We start from the raw sequence: 14,720 nt of genomic DNA, 5'->3' as shown, positions 1-14,720 counted from the left end.
TTATCAAAAACGTTTTTATAAGTACAAATTTTGTTGCATTGATTATTTACTATTTAATGCTTTTACCAAAATGTCAATATTACAAATTAATGAATGTTGATTAAAAAAAAATTATGTAATTGATTATTTTTACAAATTCAGTAAAGCTTATCATATTATGACTTACAGACAGTGATATTATTGTATTGAAATGAAATAAATATAGGTAATAGTTAATACCGTTTATTTAACGAATTTGTGGTTTATACTGAATTAAGTTCCTGAAAAATAACTGAATTATAACAAAATTAAAAACCAGTGGTCTGGTACACAGTTACCAGACACAATGAGGTCAGGGCATAGTAATGGTAAAAGTAGAGAAAAAAAACTATTAGGGTATTTTAAACTTAAACCCAAAAACTTCGCTTGAAAAAGTGAATTAAGAAAAAAAATCTATCCCTTCTAGAGGAAAGGGTTTATGATATTTTTTTGGTTTTTGTTTGTTAATGTTTATGGATAGTACTATGTTTGAAGAACAATTCATATAAATTTGGAACTTTTTCGACTATTTTTAAAAAAAGTGATAGAGCATCGTAATTTTAATTTGAATATGTAAAATTTGACGGTGTTTTTCTAGATTTTGAAGGGGAAGGGGTGACTTTTTAATTTTTGGCCCAATAATGTACTTTACAAGCACGACTTCTGATCTGTAGTTGCTTTACACGAAGAAATCGGTTCAGCGGCTTAAAATATATCTTGAGTCCAGAGACAAAAATAAAAACAAATCATTGTAAAAACAATACCTTCTCAGCTCCAAATAGAAGCTAAAATTAAAATGTATACTATTCGTTGGAGAGCATAAACCAACAATAAATAATATTTTGTACACTTGTTCATGAGGATAAACATACAAAAGCAATATTATTATTATTCTTGTTCTAATCACCAAAGGACATTCGTATTTAAACAATTAACAATCATTACAAAAACGTTTGAACACTTTCGGCAACTTTTCTTGAGACACAAAAACTATTTTACTCTTGACATATTATGAATATTTCAAAATGATTACACACGAACACAAACGGTACAACGTGAGGTTTTTTTAACACATAATAAGATAAAATAAGAAGAGAAAATATCTATCGTAAAACTATTTTGCTGAAGTATGTGACTTAGGTCCCTTTTAACAAATATCTATTAATATCAATGTGGTGTTTGATTGATTCTTATAATGAAAAACATTATAATGTACATTTATTGGCGAGCATAAACTTATGGTAAAATCGTCAGTTTGGAACAAAATATTTAACAACTTACAAGAATTTATTTTTCGGTTCATAACTTTTTAAATTTTTATCATAAACGCATAGAAACTAGGTATGTTTTTAAGTAAATTACAGGGAATGACAGCTCATCCCTTATAAATTGGTAGTTATTATTAGTTATTACCTAAGTCATATATATGACTTTTTAGTTTTAATATTACAAAGATAATCAATACAATCAAATTGAATACTAGAAAATACTATGTAAATAAAAGAAAAATCTTGTCTTTTTAAAAATGTCATGTTTTGTTTGTACTATGATTTTGTTCTCATTAATTAAATAGTTAAATAATTTAAGACGAATTTAAAGGAAGAAAAATCCCAAGTTAATCAAGATTAGGTTCGTGCTAGAAGTACTAAAAACTTTCAAACAACTTAATAAACTGTGCTAGCTTCTTTATTTAAATATTAAATGTATTGTATTTTTTTTTCTTACGTAATATAGTGTGTTATAATGTGTAATTACAAAGTCAATTAAAAAAACTTAATAAACTAATTCTCAGGCTATACAATACAAATTTAGAAAAATACCAAAACAGAATAAATTCCAGAATTTTTTTTCCCACTGCATGTAATAAAAACTCGACAGTTGCATCATACAATGAAGGTTTCTTAACAAATTCGCTGTCCGGGACAGGTTCTCAGTTCATTGCCGAACATGTTATACTACATTATTTAAATTTTAATGTAGCATATTATAAGTGGACTCCAAATATTTAAATTTGGATTTAATCCTCGTTAGAAATATGTATCTAAATAAGTATATTACATTATTAGAAGTTATAACCAGAGAACAATTTGAATCAATCAATCAAACATAGTTACCGACAGCAAAAAAAAAGCTAACATCTTCGAATGAATTACTAAATAGTTAATTTAAAACTTATATTTTTAAAATAAATTCATGTAGCCAACTAATATTGAAAAATTATTATTTGTAACTAAAGGCCATGAGCACCTATAGTACTCTCGGGATTCGCATAAGATATAGTTAATTAAAGATTAAGTGAATAAAGTTATGACATTTTCACTTATTACTTTAATGCCATTTTAATTATTACACTCATTCTGGTTATAGATAAAGACGATGTCATTCCATAGAAAAAAGCCTAGAGTACAATAATTATTTAAACGTATACAAATCAAAAACACAAAAAAAATACGTGTATACAACTAGGTGAGCTGTGTAAATTTAATTTCACGTGTACGATTCTTTTGATACAAAAATAATCGTGTTGATAGGTGTGCATTTTTTTTTTATTGCAAAACTTTAAATAGTTGGGTAATTTTTTTTTTAGTCATGAAATAGGAGTAAATATCGAACAACCCAACGTCAAGTATAATCGGCTATAGCCTATAATTGGTTTACAGGAATAGGTAGAACGCTTAACAAAACAAAAAAAAAGCTGTTATCCCAACGAGATCAAGTAATATAGGCAATTCTACACTCTCGAATGTATTTTTGTGTTTACAGTCAACTCAGACCTAGGCTGTTAAAGCACAGATCAAATGAATTCCATTTATTCTGTGGTTAGAGCAGCTGCTGCTGCTGCTGATCAGATCCGTACACGTTATTTCTCTCTTCCATGGCGGCCGCGCTCTGTTATCGCATTATGATAACAGCAATCAACGTCTTGCCTGAAATCACTGCGGGCCAATGTAGCAGCAGCTGCTATACAGGTACTCGAATAGCTAATTATTTCATGTATGAGTAATAATTGATTAGGCTACCTACCTACTTAAGCTGCAGTTTTTTTTTTTACCAAACCGGTGAGAGGTGGAAACTCGCTTAACGTGTTTTCTACTCGTCACGTTTGAATGAAGCAAACCGACTAAGCCACCGTCGTCGTAATTATGGGTCACTGTTGCTCACATTCTACTCAAATCTCCGTGTAAGTGCGCGTTTAAAGTTGCTATAGTTGTATTGTTGTGTAATTTTTTTTTATGCAATACTCAGCTCAAAATTAATCAAAAATAAAAAAAAATTCCTGTTTCAATCAATAATTGTTTTAATGGCGTTTGCTCATAGAAAACTGTGACTGTCAGTGCTGCACGAATAAATACACGTATATGCTATGGCTCCGACACTAAGCAAATACGTGTCTCAGAAAAATGCATTGATCGGTGGTGCTGTTGCCGGAGTTCCTATACTTGTTTATCTACTAAAGAAATATGCAGCCACCGGAAGACCGTCTAACCGAAGGTATGTAAAAACAAAAAATCGCAATTTTCATTAATTATCGCTGTTTGATTGCATTTATTTAAATTTGTTTTTTATTTGTTTAACAGGACAACACCTCAGAGTGATATCAAATACCTTATAGTCGATGTAAGATATTGTTTTTGATTAATTACACTAGGTATTAAGCTTGAATAGATATTAAAAAAAATAATTGAAATACATTTTTTAATTAGCCAAGTTTTCAACAAAAAGAAATCATTATTGCATTAAAAAGTAAAGTTAAAAAAATTTCTTCTAATTCCTACCAAAATTATTTTAATAAAGTACCATTTTAAAAACATTTTATTTTCATCACTCCATTATACGAAAACCAATGTTATAATAAGTATTTAGATTTTTTATACCAAATATATTTTTTAATAGTAAGGAATGATATTGTTTTCTTGTAATATTATTTTATATCCTATAGCAGCACTACTCGTATGTCAACAGTGATGCGATTCATAATACATTCAGTATTTGAAATAATATTTATATTGTTGATTTCTATTTAGTAATTCAGATTGTTAACTAGTATTCGTTATACATAATCTTCTATTTTGTGGTTAGTCGTAGATTAATAATAATAGTTGGTCGATGTTGTGACTGGTTCTCGATAGACTAAAAAATACTCTAGAGTCTAGATATTATTTTTTATCCTACAACAATTTTTTATTTTCCTAGGGCATTTACATTTTTAAATAGTAATTATGTGTAACCAACAATAAGTCAAATGTTAATAGTATTCACCATGACTTGGCTCATTAAAATTATTATATGCATTGAAGAATGAATTAACTAAGGTTACACGAATAATATTTTTATGACTATATTATATGCATATTTTCAATTTTAATTAAAGTCCTTATACCAATGAATTGCAATTTTACATTAATATTTTGACTAATAGTATTTCATATTTGTCTCATCACAAATCAAAAGTTTTATTTTTAAAACAAATAAACATTATTAAACCATTTTTGAATACGTGTTCACAATTCCTAAAATGAGTGTAGCTAAATTCATATTTGGTCTATATGTGACCAATGATCATAGCCTTTACAATAGACAGAAATTTTTTTTTAATTTTATTTATCTCTACATAGTTTAAATTTTTTTAAATTTTAACTTTTGCAAAATGTTTATAAAAAATTGCATGTCATTGGAAACCTATTTGTTTGTTATCTTAATTTTATTATTTATTTAACAAAAGAATGTGAAAAGAACTTGGCCGCTTGCACACACGATAATACTATGGGATGTTAGAATTGGTGTCAGAGCTGGGTGCATTACATATGCATTGATTTTTATGAACTTGTTGCACATGAACGCTGATCCAATACAAATTTCGTACCAATATCGGTGTAGCAGTCGGATTGATGGCTAGTAGTTGAATTTGTGCATACCAATAACGATATTATTGGGTACCAACATCCAATAGATTGTTGTGTATGCTAGCGGCCTTAGTATGCATAGAAAACCGTTTTTAAATGAACCAAGTTGACAAGTTATTAAATTATTAACAACTATGTTTATTTAGTAGGAAAAATCTAAAAACCCAAGTGTTCGAGTTAAGTTAACAATTTTTGAATATTTGAATTATTCATTACACGCAGCATAACACTATATGACAATCAATCTCAGTACACCCTGTAAAACATACAAATGAGTTCATCGATAATATAGTTTTGTGGTGTGCTCTTAAGTCAATATTCATAACTGTATGAAAACATAAGAATTCTGTTAATAACAAGTATCTAAAATATTTTGTTATACTGAATTGTATAACATTAAGAAGACCAACGGATTCTTGTTGAAATAAATGCTCTACAGTCAGTTATTACTCTTAAATAAGTTAAATTTTTACTTACCTACCTAATAAACCTTACTGAATCCACCTGCCACTGTCTCCACTGTCTACCATTTTATCCATTAAATTAATAATTTTTAAACAAGTCCTATCCATTTTCTCCGCTTGATCTAATTCCCAAAATTCTTTCATCCCTCACCGCCTGGAAATTAACATTTTTAATGTGATATCACGAAGACACCTAAACAATTTTAGGCTATTTGCGCCTTTGTAAGTTACTAAAAAAAAAACATCTTGCTTTTCGATGGTACTTGGTAGATAAAATAAGATGGTTACAAACTTTACTAAGGATTCAACAATAAATGTTGTACACTTCATAATTACATCATACATGCTAAAGGAATTTTAAATTTAAATATCAAACGTCTGTTAGAAGAATTTTTAAATTAAATATAATAAAAAATCTACGAATAACACATTAATTATACAACTCGTTATTGTTAATTTGAATTTTGAATGTTATAATGATTGTTACGAATAGCCACGGGAATAAGCTAAGTAAAAATATAATTTTTAACGTTAAACGCAATCCCGAATTTCTTGTTCTTTGGAATGTCTATGTATTCCGTCACTAACAACGTCATGAATTTTTGTCATCATTATTAAGTGCATGTATATTTATTTCTACACGAACAATATTAGGCATGTATCATTAACCATGTTTTTTTCTGTTGTACCAATTTAAGTACATGTTGTTACCGCGTCTCGCTTCTCAGGGTCATACTAAACAACTATTATGATTTCGGCTGTTATTATAGTATAAGAAATTAGCTTTATGAATTCTTAAGAGAGCAATATTGTTCATCTAGAGTTCATAAAGCTAAATTCACGTGGATACGAAATTAATTTTACCAATTGTGATGAATTCGTTATTAAATTACCTACTCTTTCACCTAATTATTACTTGATTAATACGCTTTCCGATAATAGTGAATAATTACGTTTTATATCATTAATGAAACTGGTTTATTAATACCTGAATTTCCGATTAAAATTATTATAAAAAAAAATGAAGAGTGAAAATATCAAACGTTCCAAGTGCCAAAGTATAAAAATTGAACTTTATAATTTGATTTGTATTTTATTCATTACCGGATACACTTAACATATTTTTGAGTTTTAAATATGATTGTTTTTTTTTTATAAATAACTATTATTTACTTGAAAAATTTACAAAATTGTTTCCGGTAATGAATAAAATACAAATCAAATTATAAAGTACAATTTTTATACTTTGGCACTTGGAACGTTTGACACTTCCACTCTTCAAGTATAAAAACGGGGGAAACGTCATATTATCTCATGAGAGGCTGAGGAAGTCGTATTGCTTATCTCGTCGTTAGATCAATCGGTTAAAGGACTGAAAAAGTCATTATTTCTTCTTAAACTCTGAGAAAATTCTTTATATGTTTCCTCGATCTATTTTCATTTTTGTACATTTATAAGATATATACCTTTATATAATTCTATTAAATTAACCAATCGTGTAATCCTCTGAAAATATGGTTTTTTTTTTTTCGTTTAAACACTGTTTGAAAAGTTCAACAATTATTTTACAGCCTAACTGCGTTTTCCACTAACTAGTTTCTTTCAAACTAAAGATTCGTGTCGAATGTTTGACAGTGACTGTAATACTCGATTATTGTACAGTGTGCTGCTGATTTTTGTAATACCAATCTTGAATATCGTGTTTTTCTATAAAAAATGTTAATTAATAAATAGTGATATTGGCAGTGGGTTGGTAGCTGTTAATTAAAGGTTGACTTGAGCGGTGAAAGTACTTTGGACGTCGGTTTCTTCAGTTGTTTTAGCATGTTATAATCATTTTTATTTTCCAATTAGGACTCCGATTGAACGTATCTATTAAAGTGTGTTTTTGACAAAACGAAGGTTGACCTTCGTTTTGCCAATTACAATATACAACCATGATTTTTTATAGGTTTAATAAGTGCATTATGCTTCTATAATTTTTTACAAATACATTGAGTTGGGTTGCTTTGACCACCTAGTTATAATAATTCATTGTCTTATCATTGACCGTAAATAATAATAATAATGAAACGTAAACTTTGTTTTTAATATAAAAAGATAATAATCGGTATACTAGGCATAAGTAAAATTTGTATTATAACGGTTTATTTTTTTCAATGGTTGTGTTTAATATACGTTATAAGTGTAAAATGCGACTTATATTGGGAACTATACATCCCGGCCTTAGTTGTATAGTGAAAACTAAAAATACCTAAATATATCTCGATTACTACTGAATGGCGTAAAAATATAACGTAGTCTTCTATTCTACAAAATCGTGTACTAATTACCTGAACTCGTTTCCTCTCCATTTCTGTGTACACGTGTCTAATTTTTTTGTGACCTATATGAACTTACAAGACAATAATTGTACTCCAAGATTTGAATTACTTGGAGTCCAAGTAATGATACAGGATACTGATGGTTTTGAATGGCATGAAACAGTAACCTGTTATTGTATTTATTCGTTAAATAATTACAAATGTATTGTTATTTTAATATAGTAATAATATATTATTAATTTAAAATACAAGTCAGATATGAATACATAATACAAATAACATAATTGATCAAATTCACAGTTTTGAATGAGTACTATTAAATAAATAATTGACGCAGGCTCTAAATCGTGTGACTAATTGTTTATAGTAGAAATCTACTAAATAAAAATGTGTGAACAGTATAAATGGTGTCTTTTCATAGTATTTAAAAAATACATACATATATATTAATTTTTTAAATCGATACAACACTTGTGTATTTTTTTTCTAAATATTTTTTATTTTATGTAGAAAACAACTGCAGCAAAGAATACCAATAGGGCACATGTCGATTGGCGTTTTATTAAGCAGTTATGTCGAATACTAAAAATCACCATTCCTGGGGTTATGTCGGCCGAATTCGGATTCCTTGTTCTTGTGGCTGTTTCATTAGCTGCCAGATCATTTAGTGATATATGGATGATTCAAAATGGTACTAATATTGAAACGGCCATAGTAAATAACGATAAACAATTATTTATAAAACGTTTAATGTACTTCTTTGCTGGAATGCCAATTGTAAGTATTGTATCCATATCATATACAAAATTATGATATAACAATTAAACTATTACGAATATTAATTTCTAATAATATAATTTGATTTGTAGATTTCCATAGTCAATAATGTTTTGAAGTGGAGCATTGGAGAATTAAAACTTAGGCTTAGAACTAGACTGACACATCATTTGTATGAAGATTATTTAAGGTTGGCAATTTTCTTTCTAAATATATTTATAAATGTATAACAGTATTCATTTTATTTAGAGGTTACACATATTACAAAATGAATAACTTGGACACTCGGATATCAAATCCTGATCAACTTCTTACAGCCGACGTCGATAAGTTTTGTGAAATGTTCACTGATCTTTATTCGAATGTCTGTAAACCTTTTTTGGATATTGTGATTTATGTATATAAACTAACAAGAACATTAGGATTCCAAGTAAGGTGTTTTCTTAACAAAAACAATAATCACACTTCATTACAGTCATATTATTTTTACTGCAATTATTATTAATATTTTTTTTGTTATTATGTAGACACCTACTGTTATGTTGGGTTACTTAGTTGTATCTGGAAGTATTCTCACATATCTCCGTAGACCAACTGGACGGATGACTGTTGTAGAGCAAAAATTGGAAGGGGAGTATCGATATATTAATTCAAGACTAATTGCCAATTCGGAAGAAATAGCTTTTTACAATGGCAACAATAGAGAAAAACTTATTATGCTGAGTGCATTTAATAAATTAGTAAGTACTTCAATGTAATTTTTACCTGTATACGTGCAGCTGATAATTAAAAAAATTAGCTATTTTATTCCTAATTTTATTTATTTTTATCAAAAAGCTATTTCATATTTAACAGTAAAAAACATAATGATAAACTCGGGTTTTATTTTTGCAGACAAGTCATTTAAGAAAATTTTTAGAATTCAAAGTTTTCATGGGTGTAATTGATAACATAATTGGAAAATGTAAGTTTGTTTTTGTATTCTTTTACTGCAAATATTTCATATAAATGTTTGTTCAATTAGATATCGCTACTGTTGTTGGATTTTATGCCGTCAGTTTACCATTCATTGACTCTAATTCGCCTCTATCAAAACTTTCAAAGGATGAACGGTTCCGAGTATGTACGAATATGCACTCACAATTATTATTATTAATATAATTTGTTTCTGTTATTTTAGAATTACTACACTATGGGTCGAATGTTGGTCAAATTGGCTGAAGCTATCGGTCGTCTAGTATTGGCCGGTCGAGACATGACACGCTTAGCAGGATTTACGGCGCGAGTTACTGAAATAATGACTGTACTTGACGATCTCAACAAGGGCAAATATACACGCACCATGTTGACAGATAGTGAAGTACAGAATAAAAAGAGTCTAGTGCCAAATTCGGGCCGCATTATTACCAAAGATAACATAATTAAGTTTGACAAAGTACCATTAGTAACGCCTAATGGGGACGTACTTATAGAAGAATTATCATTTGAAGTAACATCAGGAATGAATGTCTTAGTGTGTGGACCAAATGGCTGTGGAAAGTCATCTTTGTTTAGAATTCTTGGCGAGCTGTGGCCAATGTTTGGAGGTTCATTAACAAAACCCCCTAGAGGAAAACTGTTTTATATTCCACAAAGGCCGTATATGACTTTGGGTACACTTAGAGACCAAGTCACGTATCCACATACAAAGTATGTTAATGATAACAAATTGTTTATGACCTTGCACATACTATGATGAAGTACATTTTAAAATATTTCTTGCAGGGAAGAAATGCAGAGGCGTGGTAAATCTGATGCAGATCTTGCAATGCACTTGGAACGGGTGCAACTGTCATATTTATTACAGAGAGATCAGGGTTGGGATACGGTGGCCGACTGGATGGACATCTTGTCCGGTGGTGAAAAACAGCGAATTGCAATGGCTAGATTATTTTACCATAAGCCACAGTTCGCTATTTTAGATGAATGCACCAGTGCCGTCAGTGTGGATGTTGAGGGTTCCATGTACCAATATTGTCGAGAATGTGGCATATCTCTTTTTACCGTTAGTCATCGTAAATCATTATGGAAACATCATGATGTAAGTAGCAAATATTCATGTACTAAAACACCCTATGAAAACATTTAAAATACACTGCAAAAATTATTATTACTTTATTAAAAATGTCTCAAGACAACTTTTAATTTAAAAATTATATTATGTTTATCATATTATAAACTGCCTATTAATTGATATTATCCCGTAAGATATTTTAAACATATTATATTAATATAAAATATAACCTTTATAGCTTTGCAGTAAAGCTAAAAATGTCGTATCCTAAAATTATGAATTTATTCTATTCTAATAACAGAGCCCCACAAAAAAGTAGATTGGCGGACCAGACTAGTTAACTATTCCGTTTTTTTGAGTCGCTCAATTCAAAGCCAAAGTCATAATTGTATTCCGACCTTGGAATCGCAATAAAATACGGAACAATAATCACTATACGGAATTGACTAGTCTGGTATGTGGGAAAACCACTTACATTTTTTTTTTGTGGGACTGCTAATGTAAATTTATAAGATAGGTCTCAAACTATAATATTGACATAATATTCATAAGTAACCTTAAAATTGAAACCATACAATTAAATAACTGCACTCGTTTTGTTAAAAAATAATAATCCATGTATTATATTTTCAATGTAAGTGTCACTTCAGTGTCATAAGACATACACTAAATGTCATCTTAACAATTTACTGTTTTTTACAATACAAATCAAAGTGCCTCTTGATTTAAAGAACAAATTATTACAGTTACACGCTTTGAATGTATATTTTTTAAGTGTTTAATTAATTATACTATACTTTTTATACATTCAAAGATAGTTAATTTGTGCCAACTCCTTTTTCAATACTTTTGAATTATTTTAACAATGTTTTTGAAATGCTTTTTTATCTTGTTTTTTTTAATTTTTACTTTTTTACCTCGTAATACTATGTTGTCAAAATATTTAATACTTATGGCTTAGAGCATAATTTTTATATTTTCAATGTCCTTTATAAATTTACAACTTAGTTTTTTTTTGGATATTTTTGTACTCTGACAGATTTTCCAACCAAAAAATTTTGCACACAAATCACAATAATGTATTAAGAGCATAGTAGAAAATGTTTTATTGTTTTTTAAATCTTTATATAAAAATGAACAGTGTTGTATGACCATTACTATTTTACAGTCACAATTATTTGTCCTTTGAATTTCCACTTTTTACACAGTTTAATTGATAAAAATAATTTTTTTTTTTGTTTTAGTTTTACTTACAAATGGATGGTCGAGGAACGTTCCAATTCAATAAGATCGATTCGTCAACTGAAGAATTTGGTTCTTAGATTTATCGTTAAATTGTCATTATTTTTACATATTATAATAATATTATGTGGTTCATTCTTGCCTGACACTTTGTATTGAGTTGTTATATGTACGTCTTGGTGTTTTTATTTACTATACCATTAATATAGTTGTAAGTTAAGAAATTTTGAATTATTATTGTTTTTATGAATTTTTTTATTATATTATTATTATTACACTTTTTTACCAGCCGGGAAAATTTGAAAATTGATGACAATTTTGTTTTTCAATAAATATAAAATAATAATTATAATAAAAAAAAGGTACCGTATGATCAATGGTGATTTTTGTTATTAGTAATATTATTTTTAGCTTCGATACTGAGCTGATGTGATATTGTTTTAACAATGATGTGTTTTTATTTTTTTGTTTATAGACCCACACTATATTCTAAGCCGCTCAACTGATTTAATTGTATAGATAGAAATCGTACCTGAAATTTATTTAACTAGGCCAAAAATAATTCCTCCCTTCCCCTGCAAAATCGAGAAAAACACCCAAAAATTGACTTGATTATGTAATTGACTGGTACAAAAAAAAATTTTTTTGAAAAATTGGCCACCCTAACTTATGTTAAATTATTAAAATATTTTATACTAACACACATTAAACAGATATTGAATAACACGAATTTTCTAAAAGTATTTATTTGAAAAAATATAGTTAGCACAAAAGCACAATTTTATATCATAATTTATTGAGACAGTAGAAAATAATATTAAAACTCCAGAAAATCAATTTTTGTGTGTGTATAACAAAATATAATATACAAAAAGATAAAAGATAATTTAACTAAAAACTTTGAATATTAATTTTGAATCCTATTTAATTTAATATTAAATTTATAACTTAAGGTGTACAATGATTGAACATATAATTACTGCACACAAGTGTATTAGTTATTTATTATTGCTCCACAGATGATTTGTTGATGAAAAAATATGTTCTGTTAAGTATTCTCTTAACGCAAAACTAAGAGGGCGCTACTTGCGTAGTGTATTTTTCCCTATTTTTGGGTTTTCCTTAAAAAAAAAAAAGTTTGACTATAGGTTTTTAAGAAAATTATAAATGTTATAGCCCCATTCTACCTTTGGTCTAATTTTCAGACCAAAAACACTAAAACTTCACCTAAAATAGCGAAATAAAGAAAAAATGTCCACTTCTTCTAGTAGATAGGATCTATGATATTTGGGTTGTCAACGTATATCGGTAGTACTATGTCTTAAGAATATTCTATACAAATTTGGAATTAATTGAACTATTTTTAAAAAAAAAGTTATGGAGCGCCGTAATTTTAAGTTAAAAATATCTTGAAAATTAGATGAGTAATTTTTTAAAAAATATCATAGGAAATGAATGGATTTTGTACAAATGTAAAATTCAATAATTTCACAACAATCCAACAAAATAATGTTAAAATTATTCAAAATGTAGTCCCCTTTTTTTCTTCAATATTGCCTATATGAAGGTCCTTAAAAACCGCTCACTGTCAATAATGATTTTGCTTCTCAACAAAAAGATAAAAACTTGCCTACTCAAAACGCCTTAAACGTTATTTTGCACTGGTTATTCTACGAGAGCCATCATAACCTGTACGAAAAAAACCAATGCTCCGATTTCAATTTTGAAAACCGGTTTTCATTACAACTTACGATTTATCCACAAAACCTTTATTTGCCTATTTCTGTTTTGCGGAAATGACATTTACTTTTAAGCTATTCATCGGATATTTTACATAAAATCTTAAACTTATTTCAATTTACAAGAGAAACGCAAAACAAAATTTTATTACCATGACCATGTCATTTATGTGTATAATGACATCTAGTATATGTATAACAATAAATTAAAACAGCTATTTTATGGTCGACCTATTTTTATCCGTTTGCTTACAATACATATGTATATGTTTTTGCATATTATGCTATTGCGTTGGTGAGGAGCTCATAGGAAGTGCGTGTAGCTGTAGTAATTATTTTCAAAGAAATACCAAATATCAGTTGAGTTATTTACAAAAAATCAAAGCGTTTTTGTTTTATTCTATATAATATTAACCGCACTTCCTCGAACAAATTATGTTTAAGTATAGAAAATCCTGCGTTTTACTGTCTATACGGTCAACAGTTAACACATGCGTGTCCAAGTGTACGGACGTTTGCTTATGCTTGAAACGTACACTGAAAACATGTCACGATGATTATGTAGAAATACTCATCTCAGATATTATAATACACATTTGATTCGTTTTGTTTTTCATATTTCGCTTCGTTTCATATGTGGCACGGTTGTATTTTATGTTATTATTAGTCGAGTTTCATTGTTTTCTTAGTCTGTCATGTAAAAACTTACAACAGCAGCAAATTATACACATACCTAAAGCGCTGTTAATAAATAAATCGTGTAAATTATACACTCATCGATAAAAACGCTAGTCATCTCCAACGGCTAACCAAAGACAACGTACCTTTTACTTTTAGTTTAAACTTGAAATTCATTATAGCAGGTAATAGAAATTTCACTATTGAAACTATGGCCCCGGACAAGCGATTTCCCATTTGAAATTCGCATATTTTTACGAATCAACAACAATATAAATGCGATATAACTAACTAGCGGTTAATCGCAAATGTATTGCTAGCCTGTTCCTATCACTCTCAGGCAGTAAAGTTTTTTTTATAGCCGCCGACCATAATAATAATTCCACTTTCCAAGTATGTTATCTGTGATTATAACTGTATACGTTTTTACTTAGCTAGACTGTGAAAATCCACACCACAATCATTTTAAAACAAATTATAGTCGTATAATTAAATATGACATTATTACAACAGAGCACTTA

At 28.5% G+C, this 14,720-nt stretch overlaps 1 protein-coding gene across 1 annotated transcript; it reads left to right on the top strand.

Annotated features, from left to right (window-relative positions):
- The first annotated feature begins 2,978 nt into the window (after nucleotides 1–2,978).
- Nucleotides 2,979–12,155, top strand: LOC126838425 (ATP-binding cassette sub-family D member 3). Its single transcript, XM_050572829.1, has 12 exons — nucleotides 2,979–3,199; nucleotides 3,337–3,510; nucleotides 3,597–3,636; nucleotides 8,221–8,487; nucleotides 8,580–8,677; nucleotides 8,737–8,917; nucleotides 9,015–9,227; nucleotides 9,382–9,451; nucleotides 9,512–9,606; nucleotides 9,668–10,176; nucleotides 10,252–10,567; nucleotides 11,785–12,155. The coding sequence occupies exons 2-12, from the start codon at nucleotides 3,383–3,385 to the stop codon at nucleotides 11,860–11,862; spliced, it is 1,995 nt and encodes a 664-aa protein (XP_050428786.1). The 5' UTR covers nucleotides 2,979–3,199; nucleotides 3,337–3,382; the 3' UTR covers nucleotides 11,863–12,155.
- The last annotated feature ends 2,565 nt before the right edge of the window (nucleotides 12,156–14,720 follow it).

The sequence above is a fragment of the Adelges cooleyi genome, unplaced genomic scaffold, assembly GCF_023614345.1.
Source record: "Adelges cooleyi isolate 19-005CV unplaced genomic scaffold, UGA_ACOO_1.1 ACOO_flye_CR_arks_rails_tigmint_CR_PRNA_30, whole genome shotgun sequence".
NCBI classification, from domain to species: domain Eukaryota; kingdom Metazoa; phylum Arthropoda; class Insecta; order Hemiptera; family Adelgidae; genus Adelges; species Adelges cooleyi.
The sequence above is the reverse complement of the archived record's forward strand: the minus strand, read 5'-3'. Positions and strand labels throughout refer to the sequence as shown.

What these genes read in the sequence shown, in the direction of transcription:
- LOC126838425 (XM_050572829.1), top strand. Translation starts at nt 3,383, where the DNA reads ATGGCTCCGACACTAAGCAAATACGTGTCTCAGAAAAATGCATTGATC. An exon ending in GGAAGACCGTCTAACCGAAG is followed by an intron (nt 3,511 to 3,596) that starts GTATGTAAAAAC and finishes TTTGTTTAACAG; the next exon opens with GACAACACCTCAGAGTGATA. An exon ending in TTGTATGAAGATTATTTAAG is followed by an intron (nt 8,678 to 8,736) that starts GTTGGCAATTTT and finishes CATTTTATTTAG; the next exon opens with AGGTTACACATATTACAAAA.